The 21,230-nt window shown below is 49.3% G+C and overlaps 1 protein-coding gene across 1 annotated transcript in view; it reads right to left on the reverse strand.

Moving 5' to 3' along the window:
• The window catches only part of OSBPL10 (oxysterol binding protein like 10), a 291,725-nt gene that overhangs the window by 27,136 nt on the left and 243,359 nt on the right, over window positions 1-21,230 (reverse strand). The window contains exon 7 of the mRNA XM_040636895.1: window positions 5,381-5,530. Coding sequence (XP_040492829.1) covers window positions 5,381-5,530 — 150 coding nt within the window. The remainder of the gene's footprint in view (window positions 1-5,380; window positions 5,531-21,230) is intronic.

Here is a 21,230-nt window from a genome sequence, read left to right on the forward strand (position 1 = left end):
TCTCTCCCCGTGGCTCCATGACCTCGCACTCCTCTGCTCTCTGTCCTACCTCCCTGGCTGGCCCTTCTCAACCTCTTTTCCTGGATCCTTCTCATGCCCCCAACCTCTACATAGTGGGGTATCACAGGACTCAGTTCTTGGACATCCCCTATATCTCCCCTCACCCCCCAGAGGAACTCATTCCCATCTCCTGGCTTCAAACACCCTCTGTTCCTTGTTGGTTCTCAACCTTGTACCTGAACCTCACTCGTAACCCTCAGACTTCTACACCAACTGCCTACACTCCCTCCCTCCCCGTACGCCTAACGACGGCTACGGCAGACCTCAGAGACCCACGACGAATTCGAGACAGCCCCAGCCTGCTCTTCCCCGTCTCCGTAAGGGGACGGTCGTCTGGGGCGCTGGTGGCCTTCAGCTCCTACAGAGCACACTCGTTTTAACCCATTCAGAGGAAGTGACACTGGGCCACTTTGGAGCCTAAGTTTTTAAAAAGCAGTTCTCAGCTTCACTCTGGTCCTCACGGGAATTTTGAGCCACCCTGTGAGATGTCTGGCTTCCCAGCTGGACAGACCCCGTGGGAAGGATACACGGACAGAGATCCTAAGACTTCGTGGGGGGGGGGGGCAGCTGTCGCAGCCACGTCCAGCGCACCACCAACCCGCCAGCTGACCAGAGGCACGCGAGCGACCGCGGACAAGACTGGCAGCAGAAGGGCCCGGCCGAGCCCGGCGCAGATTGCGTAGCTGTGAACAAACGAGATGCTGTCTGAAGCTACGACATTTGAGGTGCTTAATGCCTCAGCAATGGGGATCGGAAACGAACGGCAGCTCTCGTTTTCATTCTTCCGGCGGCTCGGGTCAGAATCCCAGAGTCGTCCCTTCCTCCTCTTTCCCTCACGCGCCGTGTCCAGTCCATACGCGATCAGGACATCCACATCCTGTGGGGGCACCCAAAATCTGCCACTGCCACTCTGCCATCATCCCTCACCTCCTCCCTGTGTCTACCCTTCCCCCGCTGCCTACACCCCACTCACCAGCACCCCCGTTCTCCTTCCAGGGGAGTCAGAATAATCCTTTACAAGTACAAGAAGGGCCACTGTGTTTCTTTGTTCGAAACCCTCCAGTGGCCGCCACGTCACTCAGAGCACTGTCCCAAGTCCTTCCAGTGTCCTAGGAGCGCCCCCGCATCCAGCCCTGCCGTCCTGCCAACTTCTTTCCCGCCAACCCACCCACTCCATTCTGCGTCAGCCACACGGGCATCCCTGCTCACCCTCAAAACGCCAAACAAGGGCCCTCAGACGCCGCCACCGCACAGTCACCTGGCTGACCTCCTCATCTGAACCTCGTCTCTGCTCCAGTGGCACCCGGGAGCGTCCACTCTGAGCAGGGCATCGAAGGAGTCTGTCCCCCTCCCCTGCACTGTCTCCTTTCACCCTCCCGCCAGGCTCTGCTTCTCTGCGCTGTTCTCGTCTCTCTCGTTCACTGTCTGCCTCCTTCCGTCACCCCACCAGCTCCAGGGCGGGGATGCTGAAGGTTTTGTTCACCGTTGCGCTCCCAGGGTCTAGAACACTACCTGGCAGGTGTGCGGCTCCAAGAATACGTGAACGAATGCATTACTAACTGTTGTCTTACACACCCCTGAAGAGTAGGTTAAGGTCACAGACGTCCAAGCTCCACAGAGCGGCATTCTGTGGCCCCTCTCCCTGGAGTCCAGGTGGAGCACAGCCCCTCCTCATGTTTCTCACCTACATCAAACCCTCCAAAGCTTTCTTGTTGCCCTCAGGATCAAGTTCGCCCTCCTTCACGTGACCCACAAGGGTCCACAGGATCTGACACCACTACCCACTCCAGGTTCAACCGTGCCGCTCGCCAGCACACGCTGGACTCCAGTCACTCTGCCTTGTGCTCTCCAGCTTTGCCCATGCTGTTCCTTCTGCCGGGAATGCCCCCTCAGTCCTTCCACTAATGCCTATCATCCTTTGGCCTCAACCTAAATGTCCCTTCCTCAAAGAGCCCTTCTGTGGCCCACCACCTTTCTGTGGTTCCTTCTTTCTCTCTCCCTTTCCTTTCTAGGCTACCCACAATTTGTGAAAATGAAGCAGGTCATCCAGCAGAGATATTCACCAGCAACTTGGGGTTACAGAAGCATAGCTGAGGGAGGAGGGCAGCCAGGGGTGCTTTTAGAGGCAAGACCAGCTACCTATTTTGTGAGGGCAAAGGGAAAAATGAAAATGCAAATCCCTTTATTCAAAATTATTAAGAATTTCAAGAGAGGGGCACCTGGGTGGCTCAGTTGGTTAAGCAGTTAAGCGACTGCCTTCGGCTCAGGTCGTGATCCTGGGGTCCTGGGATGGAGCCCTATGTGGGGTTCCTTGCTCAGCGGGGAGTTTGCTCCTCTGCCCCTTCCCCAGCTCATGCTCTCTCTCTTCCTTGCTCTCTCTTGATCTCTCAGGTAAATAAATAAAATCTTTAAAACAAAAAATTCAAGAGAGCAACAGCAGAACATTCTATCAAGCACAGGACGCCTCTGAGCACAGGGGCTGTGTGACTCCACTGGTCACACGCCCATGAAACTGGCCCCGTCCGGTGACCACGGTTAATTAACTCAGGCAAAATGTCGCACTGGATGCCCAGCCATGCTGGTGACTTGTGGCTGTGTCAATACTGGCCACCTCCTCAAAGATGGGGCGGTATACTTGTTTCACGGAGAGTGAGCAGAGCTCCATTCTTGAGTCAAAGAAGATCCCAGCTGTCTGCTCATCAGATGTTCCAATCGGGCTAAGTTCTTCCACTTGGCCAATCCAACACAAGCTAAATTAACTTCATGACATAGGCCAATGCCAAGAAGAGAAAAGGAGACAGTAAGGAAACAGAGATTTTCATCAACCTTTCTACGACACAATAGAAGATTTACCCCTTCCTCTCACAAGCATTTCAGCTCATCGACTGTTCCCTTGGTTCTCGAATGATAGCTTCTTCCCAGTAAATAAGTTAATGAACTACAGACCAGAAAAGCTTTCCTTTCAAATAGCCAACTGAGTATTGGATAAACACAACATTTGCTCTTTTAGGAATAGACCACAGCTCCAGAACTGCAAAACAATTATATCCGAACAAAATAATAACAGGAGGTGCACGCTTCCTAGGACTTACTTTAAAACAAGAGAGCCACGATGCCAGGCCTCTGGGACACTCAACCTGCTACAATAGAGCCCTCTCCGTATTTGATTGTGCCTCTCCACATCCGACCTGCACGACTGCGGTGCCTCTGACTTCTCTCTCCTATATCGTTCAGGATTCTACATCAGTGTTTCACCAAATATTTTTTAATACGATCCACAACAAGAATATGTTTTACGTTGTGACCCCGTACACATGGCTCAACAGAACGAAATAAAAATTTCGTGGGCAGTACACTCTGAGATTTTCCATTGTGTTTTACTTCATTTTCTAGAAATGATCATGTGACCCACTACACTGGTTTTACGACCTCCTAAATGGGTCCTGCCCCACAGTTTGGAAATGGGGTTTTAGATCATACTAGCATATATTACTACCCACGCTCCTTCCACCAGATCTTAATGCAAGCTCTATTGGAAGTGCCACGAATCCACGAAAACAAAAAAGAAGCGGCTTTTAAAAAGGCAAGCATTTAAGGGCACCTGGGTGGCCCAGTCAGTTAAACATCTGACTCTTGATTTTGGCTCAGGTCATGATCTCAGGATCGTGGGATCGAGCCCTCAGTGGGGTTATCTCCCTCTCCCTCTGTCCCTCCTCTCCCACACACTCACGCTCTCTCTCTAAAATAAATAAATAAAACTTTAAAATAAATGTATAAATAAAAAGGCAAGCATTTAAATGATTCCTCTAGCCAAAAGGACAGGAGCATTCTAGAGCTAGAAGGCTCCAGTGAAGGGAATTAGGCAGGATAACGCAGAGCAGGTCATCAGGGCTTGATGGGCAGATCCAAGCAGAGGGTGGAGAGCGGCGAAGGCAGGGAACCTTCTGAGGTCAGGCCTCCCCAGCGTGGGGCCACCATTTTCCTTAAAGTGCCACAGTCTCCCAGAATATCAGACATGCTCACATTCAAACACAGAAAACATTCTGCGGAAAAGGCTTTTCTGTCCTCTTTGAGGCTCCCCACTCCTCGGTCTCCCGTAAGCCGTCAGTCACCATCTTGTCATCTTCCTCTTCAAAGAATCTCTCATACCCGCCCCTCCCCTCCTGGTTCTCTGGCCTCCAGCACAGTCTGAGGTGAACCTGTGGTATCCAGACCTGTCACAGCAGGCAGGCAAACAATTCAACCACACTCAAGGCAGCTTCCACCGGGGAGGGGGGTTCAGTGGCGTGGACCATCTCGAGCATGTCCACATTTTTCTGGCTGGCCTTCAGGCTCTAGAATCTCCATTCCCCAGCGCACCCTCTCCCCCGGGTCTCTCCCCCGTAGCTGTCCCTCTACCACACCACTCAGTCTCATCTCCCAGGGAGTGCTTGGTCAGGTTAAGAGTGATGTCATGCCTACTGCGAGTCCAGCACTGGGCTGGGGCCCTGCTCGCTCCCTCCCATCTCACACCCCCCCTTCCAAGGAGGTATCAGAATTCAGTATCTGGCTAGAAAGGCAACAGGTGGTCACCCCACCCTCCCCATGCCACAATACAACCCTTCAGCTACATACAAAATTGCTTTCCCTGCTTGCCTCCAGCATGAAGCCACTGCTCGGGGTGAGGCAGGATCTCTATGGGCCCAACAACTTGCCATCAGTAGTCTGGACACCGGGTTCTCTTGATGCTGCCCCCCTAGGATGAATCCTGGCTGAGCACAGCACCAGGAAGAGTCAGGTGCACTTCTACCAACCAGCAGGTCTGCTTCCTTGCAGGTGGGTAATGGGATCTGAGTTCCCAACAAGGTTGCCCTTTGGGGACTAGCTGTTGAAGCTAATGCCAGCGGGCAGCAGGCTGTGGCCGGGCATGCAGTGGCCTTAATCCCGGGGCCGCCATTTTCCTTCCTCCCGTCGTTCTCTCTGGGGCCAATCTGCCACATCTGTCTCTACATCTTCAATCTTCTCTAGAACACAGCAGGAAACAAAGAAATCTTATTCTGAATTTTCCCTATCATTTCATGTGCTTCTTCTGACGCAAGAACAGCAGTTCCTCCAGACAGTCAAACGCAGCGCTCGTGCTCTGAGAGAGGCATTTATGTAAAAACGTCCTTTCAAATTATCCCTTGGAATACCCATGCTCGAGTGCCATTCTGGCCTTTTCCCCACTCTCCTTCCCCAGTCTCACCACGGTGAAGAGCATGTGAATAGAGGAGGCTTGGGGGGTGAGGGGAGACAGAACCCAAGCCATTGGCTGCAAACCCAGTGGGCCATGCCAACCTACCTTGGTCAAATCCATTCCCAGTTTGAGCTGTGAAATGAGATGAAGAATTATACTCCGTTGATCCTCCATGACGCCCAATTCTGTCTCTTCCTTATCTTCAGTGTCACTTTTTTCATCTTCGGACAAAACCAGTTCAGGGCCTGAATTTGGCTAAAACAAGATCATCGATAAAAGTCACCAGCTGGTCCAGCAGAAGTCAGAAGCACAGCATAGAGACCCATATGCTTAGCAATGACAGAAGGGGCCCAGTCCTGCTGCACAAAGAGTTTCTCTGTAAGCCAGTCCTATTAGCCGCAGGGTGGAAGAGGACACTTTCGGGGTGTAGACCCTTTTTGGGATGCTTTAGCTATTGTGCGTGTCCATTCATTTTCCCCATCATCTGCTATTAGTGAACTTTCTGGCCTAAGGACTTCTCCCCCCCACCCCCCAAAAAAGTTTCCCTCTTTTCAAAAACCTATATGGGTATGGGTTCCCTTACCTGGACTATTCCCATGTAATATTTTCCTTTTAATTTACACCACCCAGAACACTTTATATCTAATGTAAACTTTTCTGTTAATAAGCAAAAGTCAGATACCCCAGGGACGGACTGAAATTACCTTGGTTATGAGAAAATTTACTCTGAGACTATTTCTACTCACATCAATTAATATCACTACAGCAAGCATTAAAAAAAAAGTCTCAGAGCTGGCATTAATTTAGGAAGGGAGACAAAAATAAAAATTTAAGGAAAAACACAGAAATTGTATAATGCCGAAACACATGCTAGCCAACAGACCCTGCTTTCGTTGATGCAAGTTTATTAACTCAATTGCTTGATTCTGATTTTTCCAATTACATAGTTAACAGGCAAGTTAATGAGCAGAATGTACAAGAGGGATTTCAGAGCACAGCATATTCCAAGACCCCAGCATCAAGAACTCTGGCTATCACGTAACGTTGTCCTTGGGATTCTACTGAAAGAAGTAACCCTATTCCCCACTCCACATTTACCTGTGTTCTTCTGGTACTTGTTTACAGGTAAGCCCAAGCCCTCTGCAAAAACATTACACAAAGGTTTCTAATTACCAATTAGAACAGGTCAGACCAATGAACTCGATATACAGAAATGCAGGAGCTCCAGGTATTAATACGAAAAGGATTCAGACTTGCCCATATGTCTATGCAGAAACTAATGACTTATAAACCCCATTAGACAGAATCATCTCATTTTATCTAAAGGCACTTCCACCACCCCAAGGTTATTTTAGTGATTAAGGTGGTTGTAACTGACCAGCCTAACATACACATGCTGGCCATTCCTTACCAACACTCCATGGAGAAAATACGATGCTCTTCTCCCCTGGGGTAGGCATTTAAAAAATTTTCATTGAGATAGACATTTTCCATAGACATACTTCTCAAATTATTCTCAATCACCTCTAAATAACCCCAATTGGGGAGGGACAGCTGGGAAGACCTCGGTGAAGCTCACGGGGGTAGGCTCTCCCCCAGCCAAGAGTTGCTTTCTCCCCCATTGTGTGCCTTGTCTCCAGCTTCATCGTAATGTGTGTTGGTTGACATCATTGGAAAACTGTGTTGCCAGAACATACTGAAATAACTGAGGACCCCTGACCCCCGTCCTGCTCCACAGGAGACTCACCAGATGAATCTAGATGGGGGGAGTGGGTTGCCCTGATTGTACGCCAGGAAGCTGGATAAGGAGGGGTGCTGAAGGCCACCCCGCCTCTCCTCCAGCTTCACCTCCTTGACACCCATCTGCCATGTCTCAATACCACTGCCGAGGCCCCTGAGCCAGATGGCTGAAAGGCTAGAAATAGCAGGGTCATCTTCCCACCAAGCTGCCCCTCCTGACTCTTCCTTCTCCCTCCTCTGGATTTCAGTTTTGAAGTGTATGGCGGTCTCATTTCACTGGGAGTTTACAGTTCCAGTCAGACGCCACTAAAGACAGAAAAAGCTCAGACCCAATCCCTTCCAATGGCAAAGGTGCCGCTCTTGCCTCTTCCTTTGTAGTGACGCAGTGGGTAGTACTACAGTAACACAGTACCCTGTGTTAGCAGACTTCCCCTCAATGCAGGGGCGGGGCAGCTGGGAGAGGAGAGGACAATGCCCTGGGCATCTTGCTTTGGAAGGAAAAAGGAGAATCAAAAACAAATCAAGCTGCCAGCACACACCCACACTGGGGGAAGAGGGGACTGTGGCATGCAAAGTCCTTAACCATCTCAACAGGAAAGGGAGCCGCCATCTTGAGCGCAATTATTCCTGCCTGAAATTAGTTGTTCTCACCGAGTACTGAATGCAGACTAAACAAATCAATTGCTCAAGTGAGGCTGCCATAAGCTTTATGAAGCAGAACGATCCTTTCTTCTGAAAACGTGATTTCCCATTTGTCCACACAGCAGCACACAGGGAAATCTCCATCCTCCCCACTCACTGTCACACCTGCTGCAACATGTTTACCGGACCACCCGGGACCACACTTCCTCCTCCTGTCTACCTTGTTTGGAAATTAAACCGAGCTTGTCCCGGACGTCAGGTAGCCAGCAAGTCTCCCTGTAAGATCCTGCCACGTGATCCTAAGTACACACATCAATGTGTACACAAACGTCCCAGGTCTTTCCCTGTGATCCAACATTACATGTCCTCTGTGTCTGATGAGGCCTCCCAGAGACGCTGGCTCAAGCAGAGAGAGTTAAAGCTGGTACATGGGCCCCAGAAGCTGACTCACTCCCGGGTGACTAGAGGCCAGAGCTCTTGGGGACCAAGAAGTCCAGCCGGCAGAAGAAAGGCCAGGAGGAGCCCAACACACATCGCTGGCTTGGATCCTCAGCAAATAGCCTAAGCTTAATCAAGGAGCTGCAATATTTCTCTCTCCCAGAGCTTCTGAGAATGTGCCCTTCTTCTTACAGTATGATTTGCAAAAACCCCTCCTGCCCAAACTCAAGTGAATAATCAGGGTTAAAAAAGGGAGGGGGGCACCTGGGTGGCTCAGTCGGTTGAGCGTCTGACTTTGGCTCAGGTCATGATCTCGGGGTCTTGGGATCGAGCCCCGTGTTGTCAGGCTCCCTGCTCAGTGAGGAGTCTGCCTCTCCCTCTCCTGCTGCCCCTCCCCCTGGGCATGCTCTAGTTCTCTCTCAAATATATAAATCCTTAAAAAAAAAAAAAAGAGGTGGTTTCATGCACCACATTGTTAGTGAATGTCTTAGAGGACGCCTCCAATTCCACCCACACTGGAACTCAGTGTTTTGCAGAAAGGCGAGACCACCTTCTATTGTGGGTCGAAAATGAGGGCAAGAGGAGAGAAGACAGGAGTATTGAACTGGTCAACCCCGTTAGAAAGAGGTCAACTGGCGATGCAAATACCGCTCCATCGACTACCGCATCCACAAAGCACCCACTGTGAACTGGCGCTGCAAGAAATTTAGAATTTGAACAACAAGGCTTTGTCGGCATTTTAAAGGCAGAATAATTTCTTCCCTTTTAGGGTCAACAGTTTGTCGACCCTGCTGGTCTGCTGTGAAATCCAAAACATTGATAAGGTCATGGGATCTATATTCCATAATCAGGCCCATGTGCCCCTTCCAAATCCTCACGCTCCCACTCGCAGCGCTCTGCTTCTCTCCCGGGGGCCCCTGCATGCCCGCACCCTCCAATCCCTCTCGATTTCTGCTTGTAAAGCTGTGACCACTGCCTCAAGGCGCTCCAAGGTGGCAGAACAGTGTTTCTCGATCTCAGAAGAAAACTGAAAATGAGAAATGGTTTTATAAATGCTGGGCAAGTTCACACGACTTACTAAAGCAAGAAGAATCATCACATATCCCCGTTCCCCCAGAGATCTCTGCAAATGAGCCAGCCCAGCCAAAAGTACGTATGCCAATTTGAAGATAAAATGGAATCAGAATCTGCTTCAAAGAGAAGTGGGCTTTGGAAAAAACAAGTTTTTTAATAAAAACAAAAATTATGAGTCAATATTTCTACCACATGAGCGCCTCAGGGCACATGACGCTACTAAAACGCAAGGGACTCATGCCTCTGAGCAAATAGGGGGAAGGACAAGTACATCTGATGGGCAGGAAAAAGCTTCATGGCGGGCTGGGGCTTAGGGACACTCCTCCGTGCATCCACAACAGTGAATTGTGCCCCAGACCAAGGGTTCCGAATCTGGGCACTATGGACACCCTTAAAGGTACCTACCACTACCCTTCATATTTGATACAAAAATTGTGTGTCTGGGCATTTTCTGGAGAGGAGGCCCATGCTCTCCTTGGATTCTTGGAAGAAGATCTGCCCCTGGGCTGACCTCGGGCCTCTCAAGGACCAAAGGGTCTGAGACGGTGTAAGAGAGACAGGCTCTTAGCATGGGATGTGTTCTAGTGTCCTAGGGAGACAGTCCCAGCATCTACTCCTGCCTTTAAGCACAGACCTCTACTTATCCGTGAGGCACTGGGCAGGGGCCAAAGCCAGAAGCAAAATCATGACTCAGGTTAGACAGCGCAGGGGAAACACTGAACTTTGCCTCCACTTCTTCTTTTTAACACAAATCTTAATTCTGCCATACAAATACAAATTGCAAGCGAGATGGAAATTCCAATCCATTTTATTCAATACACACATGTAGCCAAACTACAGTTTGGGTCAGTTCCAGAAAAAACCATGAAACAGACATTCATCTTTGAGGCCCGTTCATGCCCCTGTCACAGGCCCCGCTCCACCCCCGCCCCTACTCCCCCCTTCCTCAGACAAGTGCATGCAACCCAGCCTTCTTTCTTCACGACCATCTCTCGCCTTCTTTCACTGGCCCTCAGAGAGAGCTGAGGCCACCATAAGCGATTTGATCTACTAATGTCCTCTTTATTTGTAAATGCCTAAGAACTTAGGGTCTTAACTCAAAGGGCTGAATCCTTAGATTTGAGGCATTGTGAGAGAAGCGGAGGCGGATACATGACTCAGCCTTGAAAGACGACTTTTTCCTGTTGCACAGGGAGCAAAGCCATGCTAGCGCCTTTAAATCACAGACATGCAGGTAGGAGGGTCTACTCTAGAGAAGATTAAGATGGGCACCTACTGCCGTCTTTTGCCCAAGAACATGTCCTAGGACAGGCATTCGTAAATTGATAATCTCTTCAACAGAAAATAAAAGCCACTGAGCTCAAGTGACCTGCAGCTATCCTCAAAGTCTACCTAGAGACTGAACATCAAATTCGACCCCGTCAGCACGTTGCACGATGCAGCCCGATGTTTTGAGAGCCTGGCATCTCTCCCCACATGCTGATACCTTGACACAGAGGCACGGGGTGAACTGAGCCACACCAAAGACCCGAGCATCGTCCAGATATCGTCTTTACAGGAGAAAAGGGAAAACCCAGCCATGTCAGAAAGAGTATCTGATATTCTGAGGGTCACAGAAAGCTGGCAGGCAGGGGCGAAGACCCAAAGCACCACGCTCAGATATCTACCCTCAAATGAGAGAAACTTCATGAGGGACAGCAGCAGAGCAAAAGAGCAACAAGGCAATGAGGTGTCCTCCTTTGCACCTTACCTCTCACTTCTGCAACTCTGCACAAATTGCGGTAACACGCAATGGTGGCCACCAGGACAAGTATGCTTTTTTTTTACTGGAGGGGATAAGAGTCAACAGACGGTGGTTTGCTAGAAAAGGAGAGGTTCTAGAAAAAATAGGAATGTCAAGTTGAAACAGGGATTAGAGGCTAGAGGGGCAGAGAGATTGGAAGAGTAGGTAAATGGAAGACAAAGGAGACAAATAGAGTGAATACTGGAAGCCAAGCCAAGCCCGGGAGTCTGCCTGTCTAAGAGGTACAAGTGCCCAGGGACCAACTACTGACACCTTTTTTTGTTCTAATGATAACGGTGTTACTGGGTGGATGACCTTTATGCAATCCACAAAACCAAGTATTTAGTCCCTTTTATCTCTAGTCATTTTTCTCATCTCAGTATTTCTAGCATATTCAACCAAATTATCACAATCATTCCTTGATATTCCTTGTGTGTGTTCACATTAGTACTATTTTACATCCGAAGAAGTCTGATCTCACAGCCCAAGGTGAGGAAAAGTGGCATAGCCATATTCGAGGACCCAAGCCAACCTCAGACACAAGTCAATAGCATCAGCATAGCACAGGGCGTACAAAGATGGCCAGCAGGCCAGCAAATTCACTTGGCATTTTTGTCCCTCATTCCCCAGGAAGACAATTATATCACGTGACCATCAAGTGCAAGGCACTATCACATGCTTAGAAACATTACTACCCCCGAGGACACACACGGACATACAGTTTTGTCATATGAATGCCAAGGGGCTGCTCCTAATGACCTACTGTCCTTCCCACACTTAGCACAGGTGGGATTTCTTCCCCGGAAGAGTCTCTTTTGTGCCTGTCAACAATTCCCCAAAAAGAGGCCATCTTTGCTGAGCGGAGGGTCTCTCAGTTGAATGGACGGACGCTCTCCTCTGGTCAGAAGTCATGCCAAAGAGCTTGTGGTCAGACACATGTCTTCGGATGATGTCTTGTACACCCGACGCCCCTTGGCCCTGAAGCAAGGCGGCCGCTGAAGGCGAGGCTCCTCACATGTACGGTCTTCTATGTGGAGCCACATTCAAAGCCAGGTGACCAACGGTGCCTTGAAGGCCACCACTGTACTTGGGGGACCTTATCTTGCCATTTGGAGGTAGGTACGATGAGGCCACTGTGCGAGGGGGGAACCCGATGGACGAGTTGGCTCTAATCCTTGACAGCTTCAAGTACAAGCATGTCCACACAGCAGGCTGGTCCCAGCTGCCGTTTTGGAGATGCTGAGTTGGTTGCCACTGACATCACAATCCTTCTGCCGCCTCCCAGTGGACGCGCTGGCTTTCTGGCTCTACCCACACATACACACACATTTACCACACTTGGCTCTCATAGACTGGAAGGAGAGATGCTCTTCCCGAGCAAAGGGGCCGACCTGCAGAAAGGTTCATTTTCAATAAAACACACCCTGGAAGGTAGAAGTAAGTCACTTCTGGGGAGAGGGAGGGATGGGGGGAAGTAGGGGGGCATTCATCATCAGCCAGGACGCTCAGGCACGATTATGCCAAGAGGGTTCAACAGGTGTTCCTTTGAAAAATATTTTAGAGAAGCATTCACAGCAAACAACATCAGCCCTTTCCTCGTTTCCATGTAGCTGCTCGGAAACCATTTTTAAATGAAAGCAAAAAAGAAAGGAACTGAGAAGGCGCAGAGCAAACCTTAAAACATACCAAAAAAAACCCCGAAAGGAAGCAGCAGCAGCAGTGAAGGGGGAGGCGATTATCTCGGCCGGGGCACCGGAAGCAAGCGTGCCCGTGACCGTACTGGCAACCGCGTGCACACGTCCGGAGGCCACAAGCCACGCTTCGGCTCCTCCAGCACCAGCGGCCACCAGGAACAGCAGGAAGGGCACACGTGTGAAGAAAATGCCCAAGAGCCAAGCGCTGTGTCGCGTGCTTTATGACCCTATCTCAATCAGCAAAAGTCGGGTGCTTTGCAACCCAATCCAGCACTGAGTTACGGGCCTGGCCAAGAGCTCCCCAAGACTGGGTGAGAGCGAAGCCACGCCGGGTTGCGGGGCGCCGGTCCCCACGGCCCAAGCCACGCAAGCAGCACAGGCCACATTTCCAAGCCCATGGGAAGCTTGTGAACACTGGGGTCAATGTATCGAGAAGGAAAAGGAAGAGGGCGCAAAAAGAGAGAACAGAATCGCCGTGGCTTTGGGAGGCAGCGAAGCCGGAGAGATGGCCTGGATATAAATTCTGAATCCGCTACCTTGCACCTGTCAGGCTCCGTCTCCTCATCTCTGAAATGGAGGTGGGCCCACCCCACACCTCAGGCGGCTGCTGAGAGGCCTACAGGAGAAAAGCACGGAGAGCGCTGAGCCCGCAGCCGGGCCCAAAGGCAGAGCTCAGTAAGCACCCGCTGCGCTCCAGAGCCCGTGGCTTTCCCACGGGGGCCTGGCGGCACCAGCGGGCACGGTGATCTAAAAGCCACTGCTACAGCACCCGAATCCTCCGAGCCGTCCCTCCGGACACTGTGTGTTGCTGGACAAGCTCCTCTGCTAGGTCCGCGACAAGGACCCAGAGGACTCTGGGGCTGTGAAGCTCCGGGCCCCCCACACAGTCCATGGCCCTGCCCAGGAGGGAGCATTACTTCTGGAATCTAGGGCTGCACCAGGAAGGGATTCTTAAGAAATTCCAAATCAAATCTCAGCCAAGGGTCACATGCAGATCGGAGAACCACAGGAGACAAATCCAGAGGAGCAAGGGCGACCAAGCAGAGTGCCCGGGAGCGGTGGGCTGCCGTCCGCGGCTACCTGAGTTCTCTAGAAGGCCCAGGGAAAGGAGGCATGAAACTCGTGCCATACCCATTCTCGCCTCCCTAGGTTATGGTATGAGGAAAAGCAATGGTTCAAGACATAAAAGGCCTCCTTCAGAGTTACCATCACCCCCACCGCCTCGAACACCCACATTGGATATTGAAGATATAAGGATGCTTAACGCATGGTGTCTGCATTTGACAAGCTGGTCATCTGCTTGAGTCCACAGATCTTTTGTTTCCCCCGGTCCTGGGTGGAACCCGTAAGTTCCACCTCCTCCTTGGAGACTTTGTTCAACCAGGCTTCCCAGCAGCACGAGGCGGTGCGTCCCTCCTAACAAGGAATTCCTGGCTCCCTGTAGGCGCCCGCCCCGGCACTATGAACTGGACTCATGCACCGGCACACCTGTTTTCCCGTTGGAACTGGAAGGTCAGAGCTCTCTCAGTAGAGGAGCGCCGATTATCCGGGCTGGCTACTGAGGGCTCCGGGTTGCCACGGACCTAGAAGCCACCTCTGGGATCCAGGACAGAGAATGCTGTGATCAATTAGTACCAGCAGCCAGGAACCGAGGAGTAGACAGTAGTGACCTTGCGGTGGTCAGCTTACCCTAACTGAAACTCCTTTGTGACAGCCTGCCGTTAGAACTCCTGTCTAATTCAGGTTTTCAGTTGCAGGATCTCAAAACAAAGGCTGGTTTTTATAAAACATGCTCAAAAAAAAAATGTGTTAAGGAATGAGTGAGTAAAACGAAAGAAAAAATGGGGACAACTGGAGTGTGCAAGGACAAAATCCAGGTTTAAAATGAAAGGGACAGGGGCGCCTGGGTGGCTCAGTTGGTGAAGCGTCTGCCTTCAGCTCAGGTCGTGATCCCAGGGTCCTGGGATCGAGCCTGGCATTGGGCTCCCTGCTCAGCGGGGAGTCTGCTTCTCCCTCTCCCTCTGCCCCTCCCCCACTCATGCTCTCCCTCTCTCTCGCTCTCTCAAAAAAAAAAAGAAAATGAAAAGGAGAGCCAGTCATAAAAGATCACATATTACATGGTTCCACTTATAGGAGACGCCCAGAACAGGCGGATGGATGCAGACAGAAAGCAGGTTAGTGGTTGGCAGGGGCTGGGAGGATGGGCAGAATAAGGGGTGACAGCTAAAGACTACAGGGTTTCTTTTGGGGGTGATGAAAATGTTCAAAAACTGACCGTGGTGATAGTGGGACTTATCTGTGAAAGCACTAAAACCCATGGAATGGTACATTTTAAATGAGTGAATGGCATGGCATGTGAATTCTATCTCATAAAGCTGTTATTAAAAAAACGAGCATAAATATATAAATAAAAAGACACATTATGCAAAGTCAAACAACAAGAGCAGGAAGATGGTCGTGGCCTGGGTGACCAGAGAGGCAGACACTGAGCTGAGTGTCACCAAGGGCATCCAGAGGAAGGAGGCGGCATTCCAATAGAAGGAGCGGCATGATGTCAGGACACTTTGGCTGACGCAGGACAGAGCATGGCTTTAACCTTATGGCTCAGACTCATTCCCTTAGGGAGCCCACCTGATGCCATTTTCCACCATTTACTCACCAATGACCTCTAAATGTCTAGCTCAAGCTCAGCCTTCTCCGGAAACTCCAGCTTCGTGCATCAACTGCCCGCTCGCCATGGCCCCCTTGAGCCGTCTGCAGTAGGCAGAGTAACGGTCTCCCCAGGAGATCTGTGTCCTGATCCCAGGACCTGAGTGTTAGCTTCTAGAGGTGATTAAGGGCCTCGAAACAGGGAGAGAGTCCTGGATTATCCAGTATGGTCACAGGCATCCCGAAAATTGGAGACCCTTCCATGTGTGGTCAGAAGGAGGTGCACACGGTCAGTGATGTGCAACAATGGCTGGCTTTGAAGACAGAGGAAGGGGCCGCGAGCCAGAGAAGGCAGGCGGCCTCTAGAAGCCAGAAAAGGCAAGGAAACGGCTTCTCCCTACAGCCTCCAGGAAGGGTCCCTCCTCTTCCTTCCTTCAGTAAGAAGGCACGGCAGGCTCTCTGTTAGGCACAGGGGAGGAATACGGAAATGGTCTTAGTCCTCTTGGAACCTGAGGCCTTGGGGGACAGACCATGGCTTGGTTTTGGGGTCCCTCTCATGGGATCACACAGTGAGCTATGAAGGCAGCAGGTGGAGACAGAAGCAAAGTGGACTGGCCAGAAATGCCTGCAGATGGAGTTACTTCAGTAGGCCACGCGCAACGTAAAAGAGCGCAAAAGATTCATTCAGGCAGAAGTGATCGCAGGGGAGAAAGCCACTAAGCATCTCACCATCCCTCCTCTCAGATGCAACACAGACCTGAGAAGGGCCCCACCAGCATCCTGATGTCTCCATCCTGCTGGCCACATTCCCGCCTAGTCATCCAGACTTGCGGCCTGCAGGTGCACACCACCTCCCAGCGCCCCGCCATCTAGACGTCTACCTGGTCTGCACATCCCTTCCCGCCCTCATCTCTGCCACCACGCCCTAGACCTTGGACACCTAACTGTATGATCCTAACCATGTGCAGACTCTCCTTCTGCTCCCATCATTCTCCTCTTACACATTGTCTTGTGTCGCACCACTAGAATGTTCTTTCCCAAATACCCTCTTCTCCATTCGAAAGTCTTCAATGCCATTCCATTGCCCAGAGAGAACTACTATCCAGTGAGCCCAACATGTAAGGCTCTCTCCCACCTACCCCCTTCTCCCTTTCCCTCCTGCTCCACACCCGAACTCCCTCCTACCTAGACAGTCCACGGCACCCTTACGGCACCCCCAGCCTCATACTGCCCAGTGCAATAGCCGCTGGCCACACGGAGCTATGCAAATCAATTAAAAATAAATAAAATTTAAAATCCAGTGCCCCAGAGGCATTAGCCACATTTTAAGTACTCACCAGCCACACGTGGCGAGTGGCTACCATATTGGTCAGTGTCCAAACACTCCCATCATCGCAGCGTGCTGTGTTGGATAGCACTGCTCTATGTTTTTCACGCCCACTCGGTTCATTTCTCTGCCTTCTACCATTTGTTCTTTCTCTGCAAACACAGCCCCCATGCCACGATCCAGACTCCAGTGACCCCGGGTCAGGAACAATCCCTCCCTCCTCTACAACCCTGTGGGTAAGCTTTGCCACGGCCACTCACAGGCCACTGCCAGGCCTACCTTTCCCTAACTTCTTGGTAAAATCCAAAGCTCACCGAGAAGAGGTCCTTTTGGAAATCCGACATTCCTAATAAAGCACAAAAGGGCAATTTTACAAGTAACTGTCACCTCAGAAACAAAAGGATGAAGCATTGGTGTACGGGGGGAACCAACAGTAATAAAAGGATTCCAGACCTAAACATTTAAAGGAATTCTACTCTCTAAGATTTGCTTCTATTGTAACCACCAATGTGCACTCAGCATACAACTCTTTCTAGCTCCACCGTTTACACTATGATTGATTTATGCTGGGTGCTGGGTGACGGATTTCTTCTGATTCTGTAGATGGTAATACCTCTATTCAGAGTAAACACCACAGAACTCGGGTCGATGGCTCCACGTCAGCGAAGCCGTCAGACTCCACCCTTGACGCCACCCATCGCTAGACGGCCTAGTTCTCCCCACGAGTTATGCACAGTTAGGGCCGGAACTCTTGACAGAGACCGGGGGAAAGCTGCACAGCAACGAGGGTGCACACAGCAGCTGCAGGAGAAGCTCTGAATCGGACCTACCTAGTGTGGGGTCCCCAGACCTGCCGCCTCGGCACCCCTGGGAACATGACAAGAAAGACTGTCAGGAAAACCATCAGAGATAACCCAGTCTCGGGGCCCATCCCAGACTTACGGACTCAACCTCTGGGGCCAAGGAGTCCAGAACTGGGGATGTTTGGGGGGTCTTGGCTTCTATTTTTTAGCTGAAGTACAATTTACATATGGTGTAATGAGAGACCTTAGTGTAAAGTTCCATGAGTTATAACAAATGGATCACTTTATACCCAATTGAGTTTTTGGTTTTTTTTTTTTACCATCTTAACCATTTTTAAGTACAACGGTGTTACCTATACTGACACTGCTGTGCGACAGCTTTCTAGAATTTTTTCATCCTCCAAACTGAAACCCTAGGTCCACTGGATCAGTTCCCATTTCCTCCCCCACGGTCCCCGCTGAACCTACGGTCTGCCAAGCCCTGCAGGCGCTTCTGATGCGTCTAGCGTTTAAGCAGCACTGCTCGAACCCCTGAAGGCGGCAGGGGCAGCAAGGGGCAGCAGAGAAAAGCACGCAGGTGTGGGAGAAGCCTGGTACCCAGGGAAGACTAGCAGGAGATGGACTACTGGCCCCCTCTGGTTCTCCAAACCCAATCCCGAGTGCCTTGTGAGGACACAGCACCGCCCTAGAGCAAGGGGACCCAGACATGGACAAAGGGACAACTGTTCTCAAAAACCTGCGTAGACACAAGTTGAAGAAACAAACCATCTTTCTCAACATTAGACCGGGTTCTGGAAATTCCACTTGACAGCTCCAAAACGGAAATGGAAAGCTATAAACTTTGATTGGAAGAGGGCAATTGTATTTTCATCAGTGGTCCCACCAGGCGGTCCTTTCATTCCGACTCTGAATTTCATCCGTCCATTTTAATCATTTATGCCTCTCATTTAGAAATTCCCAACTGATTCTTTCCGATGGAAATCTTGGGAGGGTATGATAACACAAAGGAAACAACCAGGGGCACTGCAAACCACAGAATAGTTTTGATTTACAAGTCATTAAAAGCACCAGGCATTTACTGTTCTTTGCAGGCAGAAAGGGACTGCCTCATGAATGATGGAAAAAGCAAAGTGCATTAAGGACTCGTCTGCAGATACTGTTCTTTCCAGGCCACACACAGGACACGTATTCGCCGAGGGTTTCCTGTGTTGCCGAGGCACATATCCCGTATGCACCTAGGCGGATCTAAATCACGCAAATGCACACCACTGCACTCCACAAGGTCGAGTTTCTGGATTAGTATTTCCTGACTCTCAAAAGGGCCACTGATTTAGTGTTATAAGCACATCAGAAGCCAGGAATTTTAGAAACAACGCAAAGCTCGGGCAGTTTTAGACTTTTCACTTTTCTTTAAAAGAGTTCTGGTATATTTTCACTGTATCCAGATTTTTGTAAGTATTAATGACGGAAACGCATCCGGGAGAAACAGGCGGCAGTGTTTTGTAGGGAAAAAAAGGAAGGAGGAGAAAGAAACCAGAACAAACCGCCACAGCTCTTAATTCTACGATGAAAAAGCACCAACAAGGTGCTATGAAAGCGACAATCTCTACATCCCACTCAATACCTTCCGGCTCAGATAGCAGGCATTTTCTCTGCTTTTTAATTTGCATTCTGTATGTCCATTTTTCTAGCCACTGTGACTGAGGGTATTCAAAGGAGGTTTCTTTCCACTTTTAGTCAAATGTGAATTGATACTTAGGATCTAAGAGGGTAATTGTAACAACTCATATTTTTCCCCTATTATTCCACGGCCAAAAAATCCAAATGAGGCTATGTCTTCTACTTGAAAAACTGTCACATTATCACACTCTGCATTGCCCCATTCTCAAACGCTTCATTCAGTGAAAACTTCAAAGGCAAAGAATTTGTGAGACAGCTGTAGTCACCCTAGGGGGCCAAGAACACGTGTGGTGAGCACTGTTAATGATCAGGGTTATTGTATTTAGCACAAAAAGAAGACAGGGAGTTTTAAGGTGTAAATGTATTCAGGTAGGACCTACACTCTTCTAAATACTAAGTTCCTGTTTTCAGCTTTGTTTTTGTGTGTTTTTTCTTTTTCTTTTTTTTTTTTTTTGGATTACCCTGATGTAGTTTCCATTTCTCCAGCATAACCTAGCTCGCTACGAGGGCTCTCGAAGCTAGGTTTTCTGTTCCTCGGGTAGCCGTTCTGACAAATGTTCTACTCTTGTATATTACGTCTTCAGTCCATTCATAAAGCACGATCACACAGCAAACAGCACTCAGGCAAGTTTAAAAATAACCCATGGTAGGTGATGTTTTGCTTGAAATTAATATTTAGCTGGTTACGTTATCATGCCATCCATAATCTAAAGTCTTTAGAACTTAAAAAAAAAGTTGAAATTCTGATATTAAGTGCTTCATTTTTGAGAAATAAACCACTGTTGTGTTCTTCCAAGTTACTCAGTATCCTGCATAAAACTGTCTTTAAAACCAGCAACAGTTAGACCCTGGATGGAGAGAGAGGATCCAAACCAGAACCCATGTCAAATGAGTCTATCTATACACATTTCCACATTTCCTTCAGAGCAAGGAGTAGGACCAGGGAGAAGGTGAGGGTGGGGACAACGAGGGCTCCATGTAGCCAATGCTCTTAATGAGAGGACCACGGGGTTCTTGCCAGATGTTGTTTCCGAGACAGACAAGCGTCTACCTCGGCTCATGGATATTCCCATAGCTACCGTACCTCCCTCTAAAACAGCCAACACAAACACGGAGCAGCACGCTGGCTCATCCCGGTGGTGTTCCTAGACAGCAATGTGTACAATTCTGGGGCCTCACTGGAAACTAACGTTAGATTACGAAAGGATGTAAAGAGAGTCTGACTCTCAAACCGATTCAGGCTAAAGGGTCCCTCCCGGGAGAAGATTCTACAGGGGTGACCGTAACCATAATTGCGGCCATTACTTCTTATCTCTGAAGTGCACCCAAGACATGGACAAAATACTTGCCCCACATTATGAAGAACTAATTGGCTTAATATAAAAAGAACGCTTATAAAATATTAATTAGAAAGTCCAAATGAATTGAAAAATGTGCAGAGACTGTGAACAAGACACTTAAAACAAGAGAAACACAAATGGCTAACACGTGAAACATATTCTTCACCTCCTTCGTAAGTATAAAAATAGAAATTAAAACAAGACACCGTTTTTCTTCTAAAATTAAAAACTGGAGGGGAGCCAGGCTGGCTCAGTCAGTGGAACATGTGACTCTTGATCTCGGGGTCGTGAGTTCAAGCCCCACGTTGGGCTTAGAGCTTAAAGATAAATATTAAAACTAAAATTTAAATAAAAACTGGCAAGAAAATAGGCACTCGATATTTATTTCTAATGGAAAAAGCTTAGAAAAATAACAGCCCTCACACACGGCTGTGGAAGTATAAATTTGTTTCGGTCTTCAAGAGCAATTTGGTAATACTCAGTAGAATTTTTAATTCCCACACTTGTTGACTAAATTCCACTTAAATTCCACGGCTAGACAGTTCCCCTATATAAGACATAGTTGCGTAAGTGTGCAAAATACGAGCAGAACCTTATTTGTAAAAGAACTGAACAACCTAAATGTCTCTCATAAGGTCTGGTTAAATAAGGCACAGCGTTCCCCGAGTCATGATACGATCCTCGAGTTGACTGCTCTGTAGCTACTGAAAGGGATACAAACAATCTCTGTATCCTGACATGGGAGCGTATCGAAGATGTATTATTCAATTAAAAAGCCGCTTTAC

This window comes from Ursus maritimus, unplaced genomic scaffold (genome assembly GCF_017311325.1).
Source record: "Ursus maritimus isolate PB19 unplaced genomic scaffold, ASM1731132v1 scaffold_20, whole genome shotgun sequence".
NCBI classification, from domain to species: domain Eukaryota; kingdom Metazoa; phylum Chordata; class Mammalia; order Carnivora; family Ursidae; genus Ursus; species Ursus maritimus.